This window comes from Leptidea sinapis, chromosome 1 (genome assembly GCF_905404315.1).
Source record: "Leptidea sinapis chromosome 1, ilLepSina1.1, whole genome shotgun sequence".
In the NCBI taxonomy this organism is placed as follows: Eukaryota; Metazoa; Arthropoda; class Insecta; order Lepidoptera; family Pieridae; genus Leptidea; species Leptidea sinapis.
Genome location: NC_066265.1, coordinates 19,310,191 through 19,334,103, shown reverse-complemented (window position 1 = coordinate 19,334,103; position 23,913 = coordinate 19,310,191). Strand labels below are relative to the sequence as shown.

The window sequence follows — 23,913 nt, the reverse complement described above, 5'->3', positions numbered from 1 at the left end:
TCAAATCGGACCAGTAGTACCAGAGATTAGCGCGTTCAAACAAACAAACACTGCAGCTTTATATATTAGTATAGATATAAGAGATAAAGACTGTTTATAAAGATTTATTAGTGCTGCGATTATAAAAAAAGTTATAACAGTAATAAAGATCTCAATATCATTAAAAATATGTTCCTACGTGCCATTTTTTCTTTGATTTATAAATTAAACATTTTATTCTCATTCTCATAACTCAAAAATCCGCAGCATAAAATTATCTTATTTTTGGGGGTGAAAAGTAACGTAGTTATTAAGTAAGTTATTATTAATTTTTATTTCTAATAAAGTAGACTAATTCTTCTTAATACTTTAAAAAAATTATTACTTCCGCTACAAAACTAGAGTAACTCAAAAAAAATTTTTCAGGTTTGTAACAGTTAATATAGCCATAAGTTAATCCAACATGCTCCACAAAAATATTAACTTCGAATATGTATTGTTATTTTTTTTATATCTGTCATGAATATTTAGAAATCAGTTTTTCTCAATTTCTGAAAAAACTGGTTTTTTGAGTTACCGGAGTTTTTATCTAGGGGTGTGATATATATGTCTTTATGCCTTATGTCAGGATTGATCGAAATATTGTGAGCCAAGCTCGAAATCGGAAGCCTACCTACAATAACAATCTTGAACATGTTAGAAATGTGAACGTTAGCGTATAGACTGTCAGGAGGAGACTTCTTGAATTCGATATACACACTCGAAGACCAGCCAAGGGTCGTAAATTACTCCTTAGGCACCATATTGCAAGGTTCAAATTTTCAAAAAAATATGCGACGTGGAATGTATGTGAGATGTAGAATGGACCATGATTTTATTTTCCGACGAAGCCAGAATCTCTCTATTTGTTGAGGGCCCACGTCGTAAAGTGCTAAAAAGACCAGGAGAGTGTTATGCAGAGGTATGTTTTGAAGAAATCACGTCTTACGGTGGGTGCTCTATCACGTTTTTTGCTAGCATATAACATCTGAAGATCGTACAGACTTAATTTTCGTAGAAAATTGCACAAACTCCACAACGCTATGTCACGGAACCTTAATTCCTCATGCACAACCAATGTTAGCTGTTACATGAAGTGGTACTGAAGTCGGGATCCGTTTAGATTGGCCAGCACGAAGTTCCGACCTCAATCCCATTGAACATCTATGGGACTTTCTAAAACGACGTGTTAGAACACGTCGTCATCGAAAGTACACCCAGCCCCACAGAACATTCGAGAACTTAAAATTAACTCACAAAAAACCTCGTCGAAACATGCCATGAAGAATAGTTTGTGAGTAATTTCCTAAAATCAAAATAAAAACTTATTAAGTTCGACGTAATTACCAAACAAAAGAGTTTTTAAATCATTTAATAATATTTATTTTATTTGTTACATCATATCCCTTTTACAATTAATTCTGAAAGTACTCAAATTAATCAAAAGTGCCCGTTTTTTTTTTGGCAAAGGAGTTTATAATTTTAAAAAATTTAAATAAAGTGTAAAAAAATATATAAAAAAAAAAACACTGAAAACTGATTCTTGTGGAATTATTTTTGATGTCATTTAAGCACCGCTTCGGAACTAAACTACGCTCCGACAGAGAAAAAACATTGGTCTTCAAGAATAAACTAATAAATATTAATGTATTATAATTATTCAAAACTCAGGATGAGGTTAGCATAATAAATTAAAATTATTCTACAAAATTGTTTATCATTTTTATAGTAACTAATAAATTGAATTTTATGATATAAACACAATGACTATGTTATAGGAAGTTCTGCGCCATCTCAGTTATCGGCTAGAAGCGGTCTACCTTAAATATCAGCATGCTAGGGGGACATACAAGACACTCCAATGAACTCTCTGGGAGAATGCAGGTCGCGGCAGGTTCTGCAGAACTTGAGAATAAACTGTCCTCAAATAAGGAGATGTGACAGGTTGGGCCAAGTTGAGCTTTAAAAGCATTCAGTGACAATGAGGTAACCCGAGTATGGATATATGGAGGAGCAGGATCCGAATGGAATCCCTTTCTCCCAATAAAATAATCATTCTGTGGTGTAACCACCATCACATCATTACTGTGATGGCCCAACTATGAAGATGGTTAAAGGTTTCATCTACATCACCAGCATGCAATGCACTGATTCAAGAGCCTTAGATGAGGTATGGCAACATATGTGAACTCTCAAGGCTAAGCTGGTGGTAAGCTCTTTCTAAGCAATTTTGAGGAGGTAAGAGCCTGCTTTTACATCAAAGGAAACATACACCCTCTTGTGGATTTCTGTTCTTACACAATAGTTTGTTACTACTGATACCTAGATCACAAAAGTGTATGAAATAAATTAATATTTAAATAATTTTAATTTTTGTTATAAAAAAATTAATTTTTCATGTTATTCATTTCTTCAAGCTACAGAATAAATCAATATTGTATGATAGTTGAGGGTATCATGATAATAACTATAAAACTGTACAAAATAAATACAAAATTATCAGTGTACCAACAAAATATTATATAATCTCTTATAGTTATATATTACACCTAAACAAACAATGCCCTAAATAAATGTACAACCTACTGAGATAATCAATAATTAAATTCCAATAATAAACTAAAAATGCATTAAAACTGATGAAAAATAATAAAAATATGGGAAGGTGAATTACTTAACAGAAAGTTTGTTCTTAAATGAACTATTATGAATCACAGTTCTTTACATTCAACAGTGTTTATCAACATTAACATTATCATTGCCCTTTGACATGTTCAATGATTAGCCAGTCCCCACTGTAATCCGCAACACATAAACCAGCATGAATGAAACTTGACCTTTTTACAAATTAATTCGTTAAAAAAAACTAAATAGAAATTCAATTTAAAAATTTGTGCACCTGGCTAATTTGTGTCAAATTTTATACAAACTCACAATATTAATGCTGGTAAGCTACTGTGACTTAAAAATAAAAGTATAGTTGGTTTCAAATAGCATGGCAAGACTACATGTCTTCTTAACTACTTTCTTTGCCCTAAAGCTGTCTATGACAAAATAATGGCTGATTTTTTTGAGAACTATAAGAATACATCATTGTGGCAGTTATGTAAGAATTTTATTCCTTAAAATGTATCTAGACTATCTTTAAAAACTGTAACTTTAGAATTTCTTGCACAATTAAGTATGCAACAACCCTAAAAATATGTAATTGGTGATGACACCTTAAGAAAACCACAAGTGCTTCAATAAATTAGAATTATAATGCTAAAATAGTAGACTTCACTTCTAAGGCATCTAGCTATGCTATTTGTAATCAACTACATAATATGAACACAGCATACTTTATAAGACATACAAGTCTACAACTAACATTAATTAATATATTATAATATTATGTGCACTCAACATTTAATCACAATAGCTCAAGCACTTTGTTTCTTAATTAGCAAATAGCACATCCACTCTTTTCTGGTATATGACCGTCAGATCTTTCTATTTCTGACAGCATTGCATGAAACATGTCCGTGACAGACTGAAACATTCAAATAATGTTAAGTTCACTCAATTCAAATAAATTAAAACTCATTCAAAACAATCAATAATACCTCATTCCGTTTGGCACTTGTTTCAACAAATGCTGCATTCCATTTCTCAGCTAATCTCTTTCCTTCTTCTGTACTTATTTTCCTTTCTAAATGAAGATCTGTTTTATTTCCAACCAATACAATGGGTACACTGTAAGTATAAGATCAATATTTAGATAAATAAGCTTTGAATATATTATTTATGTTTTACCAATGTTAAGCCATAGACAATTTTATACAATACTAACTGTATTTTTCCAATCATATCCAAAAGTTTGTCATAGATGATTTGCACTATTTGAAAACTTTTGCTTGATGTTATAGAATACACTAACACATAGCCATGAAAATCCATGCTATATTGTAAAGGGAATATACTGTATTCATCCTGTCCAGCAGTGTCTACTAATTTCACCTCATACTCTGTTGAATTAAGTCGAATGAACTTTGTAAAGGCTAAAACAAAGACAATGATCAATACACCAAATATAATCTTTCTTACAAGAATCAGTGGGGAGAAGTTAAAAAGGACGAATATTTTTTTTTGCATTATTTCACCATAAACTTTAATAAGAAAACTCAAATAAGTAGTGCAATATATGCAACATTATTTATAGAAACAAACTACGACGTTACTCACTGTTTTCAATTGTGGGGTCATATGAATCTACAAACTGCCCTTCTACGAATTGAATAATTAAGGATGATTTGCCTGAAATATAAGATTGTAGGTATTACTTATAAATATTTATTTTTACTATGATATTAGTAGTAGGTAGTAAAAAGTAAACAACTTTACCAACAGATCTATATCCCATCATCGCAATTTTTCTCTGTTTTGAGGGCATTATTATAATTATATGATCCCAATACTGCTTCGAAAAGAACGCGATTTTGTTTTAGATATGGTGCTAAACTCGAATTGCAACTCCTTATTCGTTGCTAATAGAAAATTTACATTAAATTTTCTAACTTTTTATCCACTAAATATCCAACCAATTCTTCTTATGACATTTAAGTGCCAAAAAATTGGCATATCGATTTATGGCAAAGAGGATGTAAGTACTACGTGATAAGTGGCAGGCGGCGGGATTGCCTAAAGTAAAAATTTAAATTTAGTCATAATTACAGGGTTTCGTTAGAGCTATCGCTCTCTGTGAATTTTATTCGCGCGATTTTTCCCGCAAAAATCTGTGACATCTGAAATTATGAATCTGCTCGCACTTGCGGAAAAACATCCGCGCGAATATTTTACCGCAAGCAATCCGCGCTAGGTACAACAATCATCACTCTTTTGAGCCTAACTTCTTGCTAAGTCGTTATTTGGAGAAATAATAAAAAACCGTTGCTAATCAGAGTCCATGAAAACTTAAAACAACATTCTATTAAATCCATTAAAAAACTTCATTAAACATGGATTGATAGTTTGGATTTGTCAAAGATCTATGTACCTACGACTATAGAGGAGCTAAATATGCCTAAAAGAAAATGTAATAGAGGGAACATGATTTAATACTGTGATCCTATATTATAGATATTATCATATTATGATAAATATAGTAGTAGTATGTAGGAGTCACCTTAAAATTTAAAATTGAATCGGATACCAACATTATGCACACTGAGCTGATTGCAATATCTGTATGCCTGTCTTATATATTGTCACTCGAATGTGATAAGTTTCTGATTTTATATGACTCAAAGAGCGCTCGTCTACATTTAACTCGGCTAACCTCGAACATTCAAGGATACCCGATAGCCTACGTATTAGAATCCATATGTGAAATTAAAAATAAAAATAAAGCAGTCATAATTCAATGGATACCCTCCCATGTAGGGATCATGCGCAAGGAGGAAGCAGTCACGGCAGCCAAAAGCGCCATTGGCGACGGAGTTCCATATGACCTTGTCCCGTTACCAAATGAAATTATGATAAAATTTAAACAGGACTGAAACTAGATTGGCAAGAATATTTTGACGAAAGATCGCGGGAAAAGGGAAATGGTATAAAACAATAGTGTGTCAGCTCCCTCGATGTCCATGGTTTACAGAATCCAAAGTTAATAGGACCGATATCGTAACAATGTTAAGACTTCGTTCCGACCATATTCCATCAAATAAATTTAAATTTTTAATGAAAATATCGCTAACACAAAATTGTATAGACTGTGGAGACACAAGAATCGATGATGTTTTCCATCTTTTGATGGAATGTGTTCGGAACTATTCAGAGCGGCCGAGACTCCTTAAGAATAATTACAATGTGGGTATGTGTAATAGCTTACTAGCCACTCCACTATCAATTTCACTAATATTAAATTGATTGCATTAGCGGCGTCGGTTTCTTCTATGTTCTTCACGTAGAACAGCATTAATAACATTCTTGAAACCATTTCAATCCAATTTGCAACAAAATACAAACGCAAATCATTCTTGAAAAAAAATCTTTGATTTCGTCAAATTGACGTTAAAATTCCGAACAAACAGCTGTCATCTTCATATTCGTTCGGAGCGTAAATGAATTAGAGTAGGCTTATAAATTCGAAATGTCAAGCAATGACGTTCGGGACGAAATTTCGAAACAAATGGAACCGTAGTAGGAAACATTCGAAACTTCAATCGAAACTTCGTTTTTCGTTGAATTAGAGTAGACCTACTGCTACTTTATACGAAAGAAGAAAAGAAGAAGAAAATAATGGGTGAATTCATAGACCAAGTATAGTAACAAACCTGGTCTATGGGTGAATTTAAAAAAATCACTTATATCTGTCATCTGTCACTGTCACCGGCCGCAATTATTTGTATCGACATTTCGTTTCGATAATTCTAGTTGCAATTTTCTCAATTCTCAAATTAAATACTTTATAATGTAAAAATATTAATCCTGCTGTAATCTCGATTTTTCTCGGTTATAGGACCTACATCTGTGATCTACATCCAGCGAAAATTTAGGAAAGAAGTAAATAACTGTTGCTGCGTAGTAAAATTCACTATCAATAATTAGGCAGCAGTTAATATGAGTAATAGAAGAGAATCTTTTAAAAAATCTTTGGGCATAACGGCATACCCTTGGAGTTCAGGTAGATAATATAAATATTATATACCTTGTATCCTCAATAAATTGCAGTCTGTATATAAATAAATATATTATTTATATCAATTTTAAGACATTTAAACAACAAACAATTTTTTAGATGATGATGAAGATAATCCAATTGAACGTCGGGGCAATCAAGCACCTCTTATCGGGGGGCTACCAGTACCCGGGGGGTGTGTAGACAATGGGAATATCCAAGGTATCCTAATAGTTTCATATTACACATTTTTGATGTTACAAGGGGGATATTTTAGAAGCATAAAAAAATCTAAATTGCACTTCAACTCAATTTCATACAATAAGTGATTGGCATAGTTTAGTCACTATATTTATTTATGTCATGTTTCAACTGATGAGTTCAGTTGGCCCATGACACTAATAATAGAATGCAATAAAGTATTTTACATATGCAACAACTTTCTTAGTATGGCTAGCTTTTCATTTCTTTGCTATCAAATGTTGTTGTTTTAGTATTTTTCATTATGAACAAATATATATTTTTACAGAACCATCACCAGTACGCAACCGAACAGAACCATCACCAGTACGCAACCGAACAGAACCATCATCAGTACGCAACCGAACAGAACCAACTCTACTTTTTAAAAAAAATGTAGGCCTTCATAATTTACTAGTAAACAGGTATGATTATAAAACTTAATGCTTTATACATATTAGGCATGTTGTGATTCTAGTACTTAGATTTCAAGACAAATGTTTTGTAACCCAATACGAATTTAATAATTACACATTTCTACCGTTATTATTATTAGTAGCATTTTAATTGGAGAGTTCATCATTTGTAAATATGTAATCATCTCATGTCTGGACATGCAGAAATGGAGAAAAAGAGATATTGTCAGTTGGCAAAAGCCTCCTCCAATCTTGTATTGCCTTTCTGTGGCTACTCTACCCCAAGACTTTGTATAGCATAGGCTTCATATCAGACACATGTTATTTGTGTCAGCCCTCATTGATGCTATCCCAACTTAATTTTTCGAATGTCTAAGGTGATAAGCACCTTAATTTTACATCCGGTAGTTGTGTTACATCTTTTTTTTTTTTTTGGAATAGGAGGACAAATGAGTGTACGGGTCACCTGGTGTTAAGTGATCACCGCCGCCCACATTCTCTTGCAACACCAGAGGAATCACAAGAGCGTTGCCGGCCTTTAAGGAAGGTATACGCGCTTTTTTTGAAGGTACCCATGTCGTATCGTCCCGGAAACACTGCACAAGGAAGGTCATTCCACAGCTTTGTAGTACGAGGGAGAAAGCTTCTTGAAAACCGCACTGTGGAGGACCGCCACACATCCAGATGGTGGGGATGATATCCTAACTTGTGGCGTGTCGTGCGAAGGTGAAATTCGGCAGCAGGAATCATGTTAAACAGCTCTTCGGAACACTCCCCGTGATAAATGCGGTAGAAGACACACAATGAAGCGACGTCTCTACGCAACACCAAGTGATCCAGCCGTTCACAGAGCACTGAGTCCCCGACAATTCGAGCTGCTCTACGTTGCACGCGGTCAAATGGATCGAGCAGATACTGGGGTGCACCAGACCAGAGATGACAGCAATACTCCATATGTGGCCGGACCTGCGCTTTGTAGAGCGCTAGAATGTGGGCCGGCTTGAAGTATTGCCGTGCTCTATTGATGACGCTCAGATTCTTCGAAGACAATTTGGCTTTGCCCTCCAGATGGCCACGGAATTGGCAATCGCTCGAGATTTCGAGACCCAGTATTCCGATACTAGGCGCGGCTTTAAGTGAAGTGTTCTCGAAGAGCGGTGATGCGACAAATGGGGTTTTTTTAGTGGTAAACGCGCAAACTTGAGTCTTCTGGGGGTTAAATTGGACAAGGTTCAATTTACCCCATTCCGCGACCTTCTCGAGAGAGAACTCGATAGAAGTCACAAGTTTCTCCCGGCACTGGTCGACGATTTCCCGAGAGAGACCTTTATTGCCCCTTGTATCACCAGTGCTGTCATCTGCATAGCAATGCATGTTGGAGGTGTCCAACATATCATTGATATGCAGAAGAAACAGCGTAGGAGATAGCACACAGCCTTGGGGCACTCCAGCATTCACGGGCTTCGGGTTTGAGCAATATCCGTCGACAACGACCTGTATGCTACGCCCAGTGAGGAAGCTGGAGGTCCACTTGCACAAGCTCTCGGGAAGCCCAAATGATGGAAGTTTTGAGAGGAACGCCTTGTGCCATACACGATCAAAGGCCTTCGCTATATCCAGGCTAACTGCCAGGCCTTCCCCCTTGCTTTCAATAGCCGCCGCCCATCTATGTGATAGGTATACCAGAAGATCACCTGCCGACCGTCCATGGCGAAAGCCGTACTGTCGGTCGTTGATCAACTGGTGACCCTCTAGGTATATTAAAAGCTGGCGGCTAATTATGCTCTCCATGATTTTGGAGAGCAGGGAGGTAATAGCAATAGGCCTGTAGTTTGCCGAATCCGAATTGTCTCCTTTTTTTAGGATCGGATGGACAAGGGCTGACTTCCATGAGTCAGGGACTATGCCTTTGGAATAAGAGTGCCGGAATAAACGCGTTAGCACCGGCGTCAACTCAGGGGCACACGTTCTAAGCACGATTGGAGAAATGCCATCCGGCCCGCTCGACTTCCTGACGTCCAATGAAAACAGAGCTCGCCTAACAGTTTTCTGTCTGAACTGTACTTCAGGCATAGAGCTCTGACACCGCGGGATGGTCGGCGGTGTTTTTCCGTTATCGTCAAGAGTCGAGTTGGAGGCGAAAAGTGCGCACAGGAGCTCGGCTTTCTCTTTTGCCGTATGGGCCAGGGTGTCATTCCCCATGTGCAACGGCGGCATGGCTGGTTGAAGTTACCAAGAGCAGCTTTCGACAACGACCAGAACTTGCGTGTACCGGTCGGGTAATTGGAAAGCTGCTCGCCGATTTTGACGACGTACTTAGACTTCGCACGGGCGATTTGCCGCTTAAAAATCTGGAGGCACGGTTATATTTCCTCTTAAGAACTTTGCAGTTCGGATCCTTTGTGCCCAGCGCCGCAACCCAAGTTCGATACGCCTGTTTTTTGTCGAACCAGGGCTGTGATCTGCCACCGATCGGTACTACAGAGCTTGGTATAAAAATATCCATGCCCTGCAGTATCACATCGGCTACTGCAATGGCGCAGGCACTAGGATCATCCGAAGGGAAACAAACCTTGCCCCAAGGGTAGGATGCAAAAAAGGAACGCATCCTATCCCAATCTGCTGACTTGTAGTGCCAAACGCGGCGGGTCGCTGGTGGTCTGCGACGTTTGCGTCGGATAGGCACTACACTCCTGACCGGGCAATGGTCGGATGTTCCGAGAGGGGCGTCGACAGAGACCTGGTAACTATCGGGATGTGTAGTCAGCAGAAGATCTAATAAGGACGGCATGTGGCTATCCACATCCGGGAGTCGCGTTGGCGACTCAACCAATTGGGACAGACCATACGCCAATGCAAAATTATGCACAGATCGCCCTGCGTAGTCTGTAGTACGTGATCCAAGCCATTCGGCATTGTGCCCGTTGAAATCACCCAAGACTACGATTTCAGCGGAGGGGATCTTTGCAAGCACGTCGTCAATTGCCGCTTGAACGCAGCCCATGAGATGATCGGTTTCTGCGTTACCACTATGGGACCTGTAGACACACGCATAGATACGGACGCGGTCGTCTAAATCTACGCGGAGCCAGAGAGTAGACAGGTCCCTACCCTCAAAATTGCCGAGACGGCGACAGCAGATATCCTCCCTAACGTACACACATACCCCGGCATGAGGCAAAAAGTTGTGCTCAATTTTGTACCCGGGGTACGTTAAATATACGTCATATTTATATATAGTCATATATCGCTAGGTCAAGATATCTGCGTCTCCGTAAGGAAACACAAGGCCGGCTGCGCCGTCTCAAGGTGGTGGTGGACGGCGTTTATATTGGAGTGGATTCCCCTAATATTGCAGAAGTCCACGTTGAGCGTGGAGCGGGGTGCCGTGGTGTTACTGCCTCGTTTGTCCTCGGTCATGCGCGGTTCCGTGCCCACCCCAGAATACGAAGGGCAGCCCGAGCGAGAGTGCTCGGGGAGGAATTCTCCGGCTCTGGTAGAGCCGGTACCCTCCTGGGGTAATATCTTTTTCCAGACCGCTCTCATATTTTGTTGGGGCAGGGGGGAAGGGGGGGGGAAGGGATGGCCTCCGGTCCTCGACAGAAACCTATGCGAAACATAGCGGCACTAGGCCGCTACTTCACGCCGGTATTCTGTGCGAGTGTGGTAATTCTGTCGAGTCTGGCCCGATTGTGCTGACGTCATAAGACGGCAGCGTGACTCTCCCATGTCTAATCTAACATCTGTGTGTAGTTGGTATTAACATGTCAATTAGAATTATTATTTGTAGTTTCAAAATTGGGTTCCTGTTACTAGAACTATAAATTGATTTGTGTTCTTTTGTAGACACAAAACATTCAATATTAAAATTACCTATCATTTCAATTTCATAAAAATAAATAAAGTTACTAAGATATGTATCATATTTCTACAGATATAGGTCTATTGTTATTGGTGTTATTATATATTATAGATCAACAATTATGTACTACATATTTCAGCTAATTTCACGACATTCATACTTTACTTCGTGCATAGTGAGAATACTATGCGCATGTGCTTGGCATCTACCGACTCACTCTCTTTGTCTCTCCTACTTTCTACCTTTGTGTATCATTCCTTCTCTCTCCCTCTTGCGTTGGAATATTGGACGCTACTTGTTGCTAACGCTCGCGCTGGGCTAAAACAGGTATACTACGCGCATGCGTTCGAGTGCCTCGCATTCACTATCGCTCTGTCTCTTTGTATTCCCTCTCGCCAGGAGCGTCAAAAGTTTAACGCAACAGTGATTTTATGCCCCCCCACGGTAGCGTTAAACGTTTAACGCAACCTTGTGGGAAGTCACATTAGAACTTTCACTTCAATAACTGATCTACATAAGTGAAGAAAAAGGGCTAACCCTGTGTAGTTCCATGAATAGGCACCTTGTATAGTGTACATTCCAATTGACACCTAAACCAAAGTTGTAATATTAAATGCTATTAGTGGCCTTAATAATAAAAAAAAAAAAATGGGAGAAATATGAACCATGAATTCTCATCAAAACAGTATTGAGATTCACCCCGAGATCTTTTACTTAAGCTACCCTGATAGTCTACGTGTTAGTTAATCAATCTTGAGTAACAAGTCCTAGAGTTGCTGTTGAACTGCAACATATTTTTATATCACTGCAACTACTCACAATCATTTTTTTTTATATATTTTGGTAATGATAGTCACAACACAAGTAGAGCATGCCATTTTTGATATGAGGCAAATTAGCTTAGAAAATCTAAATTAATTCCTAATTTTAGCTTCATGCTATCATCCAAAAAAAGGTCACTCAGATTCAATAACCACTGTGCAGAAAAAAAATTACCACAAAAACTAGATATCCCACCGACAAAACAACATTGTCCATAATAATACTTGCCAGTTATGTTATGTTTGTTTTCGAGTCATGGATGTTTATATTTATTTATGTATGTTTATATGAATTTATGTATGTTTAAGTAAGTATATTGTATTAAATATATCATTGTCTTGTAACCCATAACACAGGCTATATATGCTTAACTTGGGGCAAGATAATTTGTGTAAAAAGTGTGTCAATATTATTATAAAGCAATATAAAATAATTATTGAAATGTCTTACGCACGTATATACAAAAGTTTTTTAAGGGTCTTTTGTCCCTTTCCTGCCCTCTGCAGTGCTAACCCTGGTGGATATAACGTCGACGACTACTACAGACAAAAGTGGCATGTTACGTGTTTTTCATTGTACCTATAGTAGGCATAAAATGTACTGAGAAATAATGAATATTTCAATGGACCCCATTGTATCCAATGTTACGAAATAAATAGCGCAGTTACGTAAATTCGTACTCCTATCAGCTTTTTTATGTTTGGATTTACATACATACTTAGATTTTTTTTTGAATTAGGCTCTATTTTGCGGAAATTCATAATTATTAAAATATTTTTTCCGTAATCAATTCGACACGTACTACGCCTCTATACGAGGCATCCTCAGAAGATGTTGACTCGTCAAATTCTAGCTTGACAGGACGTAGAAGACAATGAATAGCGGAATTTACACTCAAGATAACTTGAAAAATTTGGTTACGGGTTTTAATGGTTTAAAGTCTCTTTTCTATTTAAAAATTAATAATACATATATAGGTATGTTACAACTTTGTGAGAAAAGCGTTATTCAAATGTAAAAATACAAACAAGCATATCTATCGACAAACTCAAGACAAACTAGATAAATCGCAAGCTTAGAAAACCCAGAGTTAAATGACAGATGCTTCCTATACAAATCTTTACATATAAAAGAGATTTCCACGTATATAGTCACTCATCACGATATCTCTGGAACCATTAGAGCCGACCGAGTAGAGGTCAGCTAAGAACGGATTTTACGAAATTCTAAGTTTTTTTTATTATGAACAGAACAACGTCTGTCGGGTCAGCTTGTTATTTATATTGCAATTCTTGCACAAACTTATTGATTCTAAGCGTCATTTAATTGTAATATTGCGAAAATAATTATTTTCGCCTACATATATGCAACAAATTTTTTGCTAAGCGCCATCTTGTGTCAATAATTTTATTTATTTATTAAGGCAACAAACAGAAATAAATATTAACAAAACTTAAAACTAGCACTTTCACTAGTGAAGTTTCCAAAATTACTTTTAGTTAACAGGTACTAATAATTTAATAGGTTAAAAAGTAACACTATTAAACACTAATCAAAAAAGGATATTCAAATCAACATTATAATGTCTAAGCTAAGTTACAACACGACTTTTATTACACACTCCTATTATACAACACCACAATAATATAACACCGATACAACACATTCGAAACAAGTGTAGGAACAAAGTAAAAATTTTTTATCTGCACCTATGCTTTAAATCCTCCATTAAAGATTCTAAAAAAGTTAGCATATTGCCAACTTTAAAACACCCAATGTCCTAATAACCATTACATCATCCAAACGAGTATTGTAATGAAATTCAGTACAACATTATATCATCTGTCATCTGATCACTTAACACCAGGTGACCCGTACGCTCGTTTGTCCTCCTATTCCATAAAAAAAAGCTAACTGTTTCAGAATCGTTTATACAGGATTCATTTAATAAGGTCTTTTATGCAACTGTTGGTAATTAGGTATTAATAAAACTCATGTGATAGTATTATGATAAACCCACATTCGTGTTTTAATACCCCTTATTACACAACAGTTGCATAAATAACTATTGTGTTAGTTCGTGCTGATCACCACTGTCGCTGTTGTAATGTTCCTTACGTTAGTTTCATTTATAGTATGGGAGCTGTCTTTCTCTTAATGCGTAAGTATCCATCCATACTCTGCGCTTATTGTGAAATTACTTTTAGGCTTCCTGCCAACTATGAACCTTCTGAAAATGTAAGGGCAAATATGCATAGAATGATAGCCATAAGTGCTCTCAGAAGTATGCGTCGTCCAAGTGAAACCGGGAGCACTTCACAACGTAAGTAATTGAACCATGGTTAAAATAATTGTTTATGGATTCATTGAGCGTCTTCGAGTACATTTTTATTGAAATATGTAGTTTAAAAAAAAATTCCAGCTGGAAACTGTCTTTTATTGGAGGTGCGATAAAAGTAGAGCTAAGCAATTATTTTTCAAAATTCTTTCTAGGGAGTTCTTGTCTATATCAATTGGGTATTTTTTTTTATTATTTTAATATAAACGAAGATAAAAATTGCGATGTAGGTATGTCTTCTGTCTGTATCCCGCAAAACAAAAATTTTGTATATAGCTACTACGAAAAAACAAGCAAGTCACGTTTTATTTTTCCTTGTAACTTTTTGTTATTGGGTTACTTTAGTAGAGTTTTTAAATTTTTAGACTTGACCGACATCATCAGAAAAACTTAAAACAATATCTAAACTGAAATTGTTTCTTAAACATTTTATAATTTTTTAGTCTCTCCCAAATCCTATTTAAAACTTTTGTCAATATAAGATGTTCTTTGCAGTGTATTGGTGTTTATTACCACCACATAGCAGCTCTGATACGTCTACAGCTGTAATAACGCTGCATAAAGCTGTGTAATTAGTTTTAATATTGTTACAAGAGCCAAAGCTTATATACAGCTTGTAATTCTATCTGGGAAGTATTCCAATTTGGATATATTTTAATAGCAGGTCCATCGGGCTCCCGACGTACATATGTAGCAGACGTGGTGGGACCAAGAAGGATTTATGCAAGGAAAAGAGGGAGTCGAGTACTTCCACCAAGATCAAGTATGAATTAGTAATACAGGAATATTTAAATATTATTCATGAATTTAGACCTATCACAGATGACACGCTCTTTGTGGTATCGAGTCTCCGGCACACAAAAAGTCTGCATTGCGCGCAAAATGTCTTTCACTTTCAAAACAATAACTTGACAAGAACACGAACACACGTCTTACTTACACGGCGTACGCACGGCTATTGAATGGAGGATTTGCAATAGCGACATCTCAAGTCAATTTCCTAATATGCAAATATTGGGGTTGAGCAGGTTATCAACTGTATAGTAGATCCTGTAGATGTAGCCACAACCTGAGAGTTGAACAAAGCATACAAGATTTTATGACGATACATCACTCGAACGGTTAGCTCAGTTGGTTAGAGCACTGGCATGGAACCCCAGAGGTCGTGGGTTCGAGTCCCGCATCGCTTATAAAATTTTGTTTTTCAAATTTTATTTGTGTATTAATCCTAGAAGTGAGGGTTATCGCTTTCAAAACATAACAAATTGATTAGTGGCATCATTAAACATCTAATATTAATTTGCTAGTCAATGTCCTTAACACATAAGGTAGTTGGAACTTGGATTGTATCCATGTAAATAATTATAAATCTCCGTTCTGTTCTCCAGGTGTACCTACGCTGTTTTCCGGAACCACGTCGAGCAGTGTATTTGCTATGATTCCACTGAGCACCTCCATAGATCGATCAATTGATCACGGCCACAATAATGATAATCGTGAGTTATTAAAAATAATAATGTAACACTTTTTTTTACAGCTTCTTTACTTATGGGTTTGTTTAAATGGAATGTTACAATACCTCTAAGTAGATTTAGGATTCTAAATTAGAACACATTTAGCCTCGCCATAAATAAGATAAGATATATCCCTTATTTAGCCTTTTGGGGTCTGTTTAATAGTTTCTTTTTTCTCATTCTTTTAGTGGAGAATGACACTTGCAACAGCGCCGGGCTTCCGGCTTTTTTACCATAAGGTGTATTTAACCGCATAACGTTTATTAAGTCACTAGTTAAGATACCATATTAAATGCCTCATGAGACCCGAACTATTCTGTCAGGTTCAAAAAATCAGCTATATAGCTGTAACCAGAAAATCATGCCACATTCTGAGCGAGCGAAGTACGCTCCACCACATAGCGCACCGGGATCTTTGAGACACCTTGATGAAAAACTCGCTTTAAGTCCCTGGTACAATGGACAAGTGGCCTATTCTCTCGGCAAGACTTCTTTTGTCCCTCGTACCAGAGACTTAAAGCGAGCTTTTCATCCAAGTGGGAAAAAAAACGTAAACGCACCTCGTGAGATAAGTAGGACATTGCCAACTAGAAAATGACCTTCTTTTCTCCCTAGGTGCGTAATATACTATTAATATATTGAACTATAAACAAGGCGGAAAATGCGAATTATCAAGTTCTTCTAGCGATAAAAGTCAAGAAGAAAGAAAAGATTGAGGGTATAGTGAAATTACATTATTGTGATTGGTGTGAACGTAGCAGATTTATTGAACAATTAATAACAATTTAATTGTGAAGTATTTGTATACTTTTTTTATATATATAAATAGACTCGGAAACATCGCAGTTCATTCTATAGTCTGTTGCTATTGTGCTGCTTGTTTCTCAAGACACTATTGTGTGCAACTCTTTACAATGGTATTATTTCCTATCGTAAATAATAATTACGGCTGTATCTTTTCAGAAACGGAGAATGATCAGGAACAAAGACGGAGTGTCTCACCAGAACCCAGTGGAAGTGGATCCAATGAAAGCAATGCTGTGGAAGGTATTTTAAAATTTTTATATAAAACACACGTCTCGATAATTACCAGGTCTGACATATGCCTGGTTAGGAGTGTAGGCGTATTACATGCCAACGTCCGCAGAATATAGGCGAAACACCGCATTTTGCATTAAAAGTAATGTTTACCTTTTTTGCATCCAGCATGGTTGGTTTCGCTTTACATTATGCTAGTGCTTCTGCTGTTGCAGTTGCTGATGCTGCATGTTATGGAGTTTGCCCATAATTCGATTTTTTTCTTTATATAGTTCTCAGGGTGTTGAGCATTCCAGCTTATCGTTGAATTTTGGGACCCGTTGCATAATTTATTATCAAAACCGCGTTCCAATTTTGGAAGGATCAATATAATGGTGCTTATCATTAAATCGTAGGTAGGTAGTTATTTTAGGACAAAGAAATGAAGAGATTGAGAGAGATTGTCAATGAGTCCTTAATTGGAATGTCCAATGGGTATTTCAACTATTTTTTTTAATAGCCCGGCCATCGAATTCGCGACAATCACATTCTACAGCAGCCTCAAGAAGAATCCAATCGACGAGAGGAAATCCATCACGTTAGTTTGAAATATATTTTATATACTTACTTCAATGGAATAGGGGGACCATAGAGCAACACGGGCCATCGGCGGTAGGAGAGAAGTAGCCATAGCGTTTATTCTTCGCTCAAAACTAGGTGTCATTTCATCAGGGGGGGAATCTGCGTCGCGCAGAATTTTTCAAACTCCCACACAAAAACAATCGTCTATAACTACGAAACTCACACGTGTGACAAATTCTCACAATCATGATTCTGGTGTATAATTAAACTGCTTGCTTCGTGACAACTATTATATTATATAATCACTCTTGCTTATTCTTACACAATTATTAACAATTACACAGCTTAATATTCAACGTCTGTCTCCGACCAGACGCTCCATCAGAATGCCCCAACTTTTTAAAAAGAATCGACTACATACCTTTCGTTCTCCATAGACTACCAATATAACGGCATTTCGAATCGAAAAACTTACTAATATCGATTAAAACATATGGATCAATTACAGTCATCGAATAGAGTATTATTATAAATCTAATTTGAATTAAAACATTAATACATAAGTGCATATTAAAAACAAATAGGGCTTTATTTATTTCTATAATGACGACCCTTATGGCCCAGTGGTTAGTGACCCTGCTTACTTAGCTACATGCAGGTCCCGGCTTTGAATCCGGGTAGGTGCAAACATTTCTATGATGAATATGGATGTTTGTTTCCCAGTCACGGTTTAAGTAAGTATATTATATTAAATACTAGCTGACCCGGCAGACTTCGTACTGCCTCGATCGATAAATAAAAGACCTAAACTTTTGTATGAAATAAAATTAAAACAAACAAAAGGAAACCTTTTTTATTAAATCAATTATCATACAGTCTGTTAAAATTTAAAGCTTTCTGATATGCACGAACTCGTTGCATTCTAAGCCATTCATCATTGCGGTTAGCACGTGAGTTAGCTCTATAAACAATCTGATAGATAGTTAACAACTGTAGTTAAGAGAAAGTTATAAAAATATAATAATTATAATCAGTTATTCACTTTAATTTTTAACTATTCTTTCAATTTGATTTTTCAACCACGGGGTCACATCAAAGGAAAAACAAAATTGTTGTTTTTATTCATTCCGAGCATTTTCAATATTGTTTCACGTTTTAAAACTTCTCTGGACTTCCATAAGTAATTCAAGACCGAAATAAGCCAAATCGGTCCAGCCGTTTCGTGAGTTTTAGCGAGACTAAAGTGTAGCAATTGTTGTCTTGTACCCATAGTACGGGCTATAGCTAGTTTGGGACAAAATAATTTGTGTAAAAGTGTGTCAATATTATTATTATAAATATTAATTATTAATTGTCCAGTTAGTACTGTTTCCACAATACATGATCACGCTAATGTTGTTTTACAATTTACACCAGTAAGAAAATATACTAGATTGTCCTGAGTTACTTTATTGCATTTATTGAGCTTTTTCAGTAAATTGAGTTTTTATATTTAGTGCATGAGTTTAACATAGTAGTTAGTTTCCGGTACTTAGAGAGTGTTATGAGTGTTGGACTCCGATGTGAATAAATTCTACGATATATATAAATTAATATAAATAAATTTAATGGTATATATTTTACTAACCACCAACAGTAGTTTTGTCTAGTACTAGTTTTAATAATGGATTAGTTTTATCTCACTAAACATGACGAATACATTTTTGTGAATGAATAAAATATTCTATATTAAGATATGATTTCTTGTAACCGTAGTTATATTTTTGATACTTATCAATCTTGTCAGTTCTAAATTGTTTGTTGTAAACAACCAATTCGGAACTGACAAGTTTTATAACTACGATTATAATCACGAATGGAAAAGGATGTCATGATTCGCTGGAGGAAATCCTTTATGGACGCATAGGTAGCTATATATCTGTGGCCTGGTGCTAATAGGGCCAATATCAATAATCATGATTTTCAGTAATGAGCGTTATAACAATCTATCACCATACAAAGTTATTATTTAGGTGTTATATTATAGTATGGCAAAAATGTTTTACTTTTATTTGATTAATGTTTTTAAGCAGATTTATGAATTAAATTCTAATTTAAGAAAAAAATTATATTATGGAAAATATTAACCACTTAAGCCCCTTTAGCACTGATAATTATTATTATGTTAGTTCCCAATTATGTGTAAAATTAAAAAGGCCAATGTTGTTTTTCTAAGATATATTATTATGTAGCGATTACAATATTTTTAAATTTCTTCATCAGAACATGACCTAATATCCTCCATTTCGGGGCCAGTCTCCAAAGACTCATAAAATGGACGGCTGTATGGTTGGAGGTACTCCAGAAATTGCAGGTCTCTGACTTTTGGTGCAGGGAGTTTAATAGGTCTCTGATTGAGGGGCATGAGAGGTGTTACTGGTGCAGTATCTTCCGATTGTGGACGTGCCATATTTCGTCCTTAGTAACATTTGGATATTATAGTAAAATATTAATGACTTTGTGCAAAATGGATCAATGTATACATTGGTCTATTTTGCTTTAATATATAAATAAAGCAGCAAACTAAAATTACGAGTATATCACAAAAAGGGCTAATGTTAACTTTGATCGTTTTAGTTCTTACTCTATTACTAGGAAAGTGAACAACAATAAGTTTTAGCGGCTTAAGTATAATGCAGCCCTTTTATGATTTTTTTTTACTTAACTGTATGAAAGTGCTCGCTACATTGGCCTTTTTTACATAGTAACTTTTGAAAGATTGTTAATACACTAACGCCCTTTTAGCACAAAAAAATATCATACTTTTACAATAAACTGGCATTACAATCTCGTTTCATACAAAAACGTACTTTGGCCCTTTTACGTTTTAAAACACATTTTAATTTTCTTAGAAAAAGACATGATTTAACATAGTTAAACGAGCTATGAGGATCTGCAAGGAATTCAAATCTAGAAGTCGAACAGAGATATGGTAATGCAGAACAAACTGCAATGCGTATTCCAAGAAATAAACACGTAGTTCTGAAATATATCTAATTTAACCGTACAAAATATTTATATTAGGGGTTAAAATATGAAATTGGCGACTTGTATTAAAAAATTGAAAATCGTTTTATTTTAAATTTAACATATTTATTTAATCAAAATTATTTCCATTATTATCTATGCATTGCAATTTAATAGGAAGGTCATTTATGCCTTTGCGTCAGAACTGTGGTGATCTAGACTCGACAATCTATGAATAACACCATACTGAGACTACCAAACAGTTACCATTACCTTTTTACTTGTAAGCTTTGTTTTAGGACACTGTTGCGGGGTTTGACCTGGGGTCAGCTATTGCATTGTTCGCCTCGGAACTCGTATAAAAAATCACTCGATATTTCTAAGCATCCATCTTTCTTGTCTTAGCTGAATAAAAAAAACCACTAATCGAATGTTGCAATTTTTTTTCATCATATCTAGGTTGCATGTGTAAAAAGTTTCACTCAAATATTTCAAACCAATGAAAGTTCTATGTCAATTCGAAGAACCTAAAGGCTCAAGCTCTCTCCATAAAAAGTATCTGACTATAATTATTGCCTGAATATATTCTGACCATGCTTAATAAAGCACTCGTTTCATAAACGTCAAACGAGATAAGATTCGATTATGACTGTTTTCTTTGTAGATAGAAAATGTAAGAATTACTTTTATGTTAATCCTACAGTTTGTTGTTAAGGTGATGGTTGTTACTCAAGCCACTGCTGTGTGATTTTTTTCCTGTTGTATTAATTACGGCTGTATCTTTTCAGAAACGGAGAATGATCAAGAACAAAGGCAGAGTGTCTCACCAGAACCCAGTGGGAGTGGATCCAATGAAAGCAGTGCTATGGAAGGTATTTCAACAATTTTTAAATATTCAATTCAACATTCGGCCTGAATCGCTGATATTTTTAACAGAAGGACAAACTGCTTACTTTTTGTTAAGTTATCACCACCATTGTCACTCACCAGCTTAGCGTGGCGCTACCGGATTTACCTTGAAGATGGGAGTTCCTAACGCATTGCCTAAATTTAAATATTAGATGTGGGTTCTCTCTGCATTTATCGCCATCATTTATCTTCTACCGCATTTATCACGGGGAGTGCTCATAGGAGCTGTTCGGGTTGATTCCAGCGGCCGAATTCCACCACCGGACATTACGTGCAAAGTACCATCCGCATCACGTAGACGTCTGGCATTCCACAACCGCGCGTTTTGTTCGAAATTTCTTGCCTCGCACAGCCACTTTGTGGAATCAACTACCGTCAGCGGTCTTCCCGAACAGATACGACTTAGGGACCTTCAAGAAAAAAAGCCGGCAACGCATTTCTTGACACACCTGTTGTTGCTGATGTCCACGGGCGGTTGCCTCACCTCTCCCCATACCATGAGCCTCTTGCCAGTTTGCCCCCTCTCATATAAAAAAAAATATTTAATCGACATTTGATTCTTTTATTCAGATGAACAATCGCGTCGTTCAACTCCGACAACAGGCTCAAGAAGGCGGTGTGTTAAAACAAAAACTCGATCGATAACTAAAAGACCTAAACTTTTGTATGAAATAGAACTAAAACAAACAAAAGGAATCCTTTTTTATTAAATCAATTATCATACAGTCTGTTAAAATTTAAAGCTTTCTGATATGCACGAACTCGTTGCATTCTAAGCCTTTCATCATTGCGGTTAGCACGTGAGTTAGCTCTATAAACAATCTGATAGATAGTTAACAACTGTAGTTAAGAGAAAGTTATAAAAATATAATAATTATAATTAGTTATTCATTTTAATTTTTAACTATTCTTTCAATTTGATTTTTCAACCACGGGGTCACATCAAAGGAAAAATAAAATTGTTGTTTTTATTAATTCAGAGCATTTTCAATATTTTTTCACCTTTTAAAACTTCTCTGGACTTCCATAAGTAATTCAAGACCGAAATAAGCCAAATCTGTCCAGCCGTTCTTGAGTTTTAGCGAGACTAACGAACAGCAATTGTTGTCTTGTACCCATAGTACGGGCTATACCTACTTTGGACAAAATAATTTGTGTAAAAGTGTGTCAATATTATTATTATAAATATTAATTATTAATTGTCCAGTTAGTACTGTTTCCACAATACATGATCACGCTAATGTTGTTTTACAATTTACACCAGTAAGTAAATATACTAGATTGTCCTGAGTTACTTGCAATATATATAAGTTAAATGCAATATTTATTGAGCTTTTTCAGTAAATTGAGTTTTTATATTAAGTGCATGAGTTTAACATAGTAGTTAGTTTCCAGTACTTAGAGAGTGTTATGAGTGTTGGACTCCGATGTGAATAAATTATACGATATATATAAATTAATATAAATAAATTTAATGGTATATATTTTACTAAACACCAACAGTAGTTTTGTCTAGTACTAGTTTTAATAATGGATTAGTTTTATCTCACTAAACATGACGAATACATTTTTGTGCCACCAGAACCCAGTGGGAGTGGATCCAATGAAAGCAGTGCTATGGAAGGTATTTCAACAATTTTTAAATATTCAATTCAACATTCGGCCTGAATCGCTGATATTTTTAACAGAAGGACAAACTGCTTACTTTTTGTTAAGTTATCACCACCATTGTCACTCACCAGCTTAGCGTGGCGCTACCGGATTTACCTTGAAGATGGGAGTTCCTAACGCATTGCCTAAATTTAAATATTAGATGTGGGTTCTCTCTGCATTTATCGCCATCATTTATCTTCTACCGCATTTATCACGGGGAGTGCTCATAGGAGCTGTTCGGGTTGATTCCAGCGGCCGAATTCCACCACCGGACATTACGTGCAAAGTACCATCCGCATCACGTAGACGTCTGGCATTCCACAACCGCGCGTTTTGTTCGAAATTTCTTGCCTCGCACAGCCACTTTGTGGAATCAACTACCGTCAGCGGTCTTCCCGAACAGATACGACTTAGGGACCTTCAAGAAAAAAAGCCGGCAACGCATTTCTTGACACACCTGTTGTTGCTGATGTCCACGGGCGGTTGCCTCACCTCTCCCCATACCATGAGCCTCTTGCCAGTTTGCCCCCTCTCATATAAAAAAAAATATTTAATCGACATTTGATTCTTTTATTCAGATGAACAATCGCGTCGTTCAACTCCGACAACAGGCTCAAGAAGGCGGTGTGTTAAAACAAGAAGTGCGTCACGTAAGTGTTAATTATACAGGGTGGCGCAATAGAACGTGCATATTGCATCATCTTTTTTCGCGGGGTAGAAAGTGCGCGGGCGGGGGGAGTCTGCATCGTTGGGTAGGCGGGCTTATGGAGTTTTAGTCACTATGAGTCACTTCGACGGGAAGCGTCGCGCATTTTGCGTGCGCGCATTTTACGAGAACTCTCGTTCATACATCGTTACTAGGCGTTTATATTGTTCTG

General features: G+C 36.3%; 2 protein-coding genes across 7 annotated transcripts in view; one reads left to right on the top strand and one right to left on the bottom strand.

The window, feature by feature from the left end:
- Positions 1 to 1,374: 1,374 nt before the first annotated feature.
- LOC126970802 (GTP-binding protein Rheb homolog) lies at positions 1,375 to 4,605 on the bottom strand. Its single transcript, XM_050816922.1, has 5 exons — positions 4,402 to 4,605; positions 4,243 to 4,314; positions 3,851 to 4,058; positions 3,624 to 3,753; positions 1,375 to 3,550 (listed from the first exon to the last, which is right to left on the bottom strand). Exons 1-5 carry the CDS (start codon positions 4,448 to 4,450, stop codon positions 3,461 to 3,463), a joined length of 549 nt encoding a protein of 182 aa, XP_050672879.1. The 5' UTR covers positions 4,451 to 4,605; the 3' UTR covers positions 1,375 to 3,460.
- A 1,777-nt stretch (positions 4,606 to 6,382) lies between these two features.
- The window catches only part of LOC126970416 (uncharacterized), a 45,951-nt gene continuing 28,420 nt past the window's right edge, over positions 6,383 to 23,913 (top strand). Inside the window, exons 1-9 of one of the 6 annotated variants that reach the window (XM_050816281.1) lie at positions 6,386 to 6,682; positions 6,797 to 6,898; positions 7,233 to 7,341; positions 14,224 to 14,339; positions 15,016 to 15,117; positions 15,743 to 15,850; positions 16,832 to 16,915; positions 21,262 to 21,345; positions 23,614 to 23,685. In XM_050816281.1, the coding sequence (XP_050672238.1) occupies positions 6,619 to 6,682; positions 6,797 to 6,898; positions 7,233 to 7,341; positions 14,224 to 14,339; positions 15,016 to 15,117; positions 15,743 to 15,850; positions 16,832 to 16,915; positions 21,262 to 21,345; positions 23,614 to 23,685 (841 nt within the window). In that variant the 5' untranslated portion in view covers positions 6,386 to 6,618. Of the gene's footprint in view, positions 6,683 to 6,796; positions 6,899 to 7,205; positions 7,342 to 14,223; positions 14,340 to 15,015; positions 15,118 to 15,742; positions 15,851 to 16,831; positions 16,916 to 21,261; positions 21,346 to 22,964; positions 23,007 to 23,613; positions 23,686 to 23,913 lie in introns of those variants that run through there. The other 5 variants (XM_050816269.1, XM_050816301.1, XM_050816292.1 and 2 more) reach the window with 5 other exon arrangements.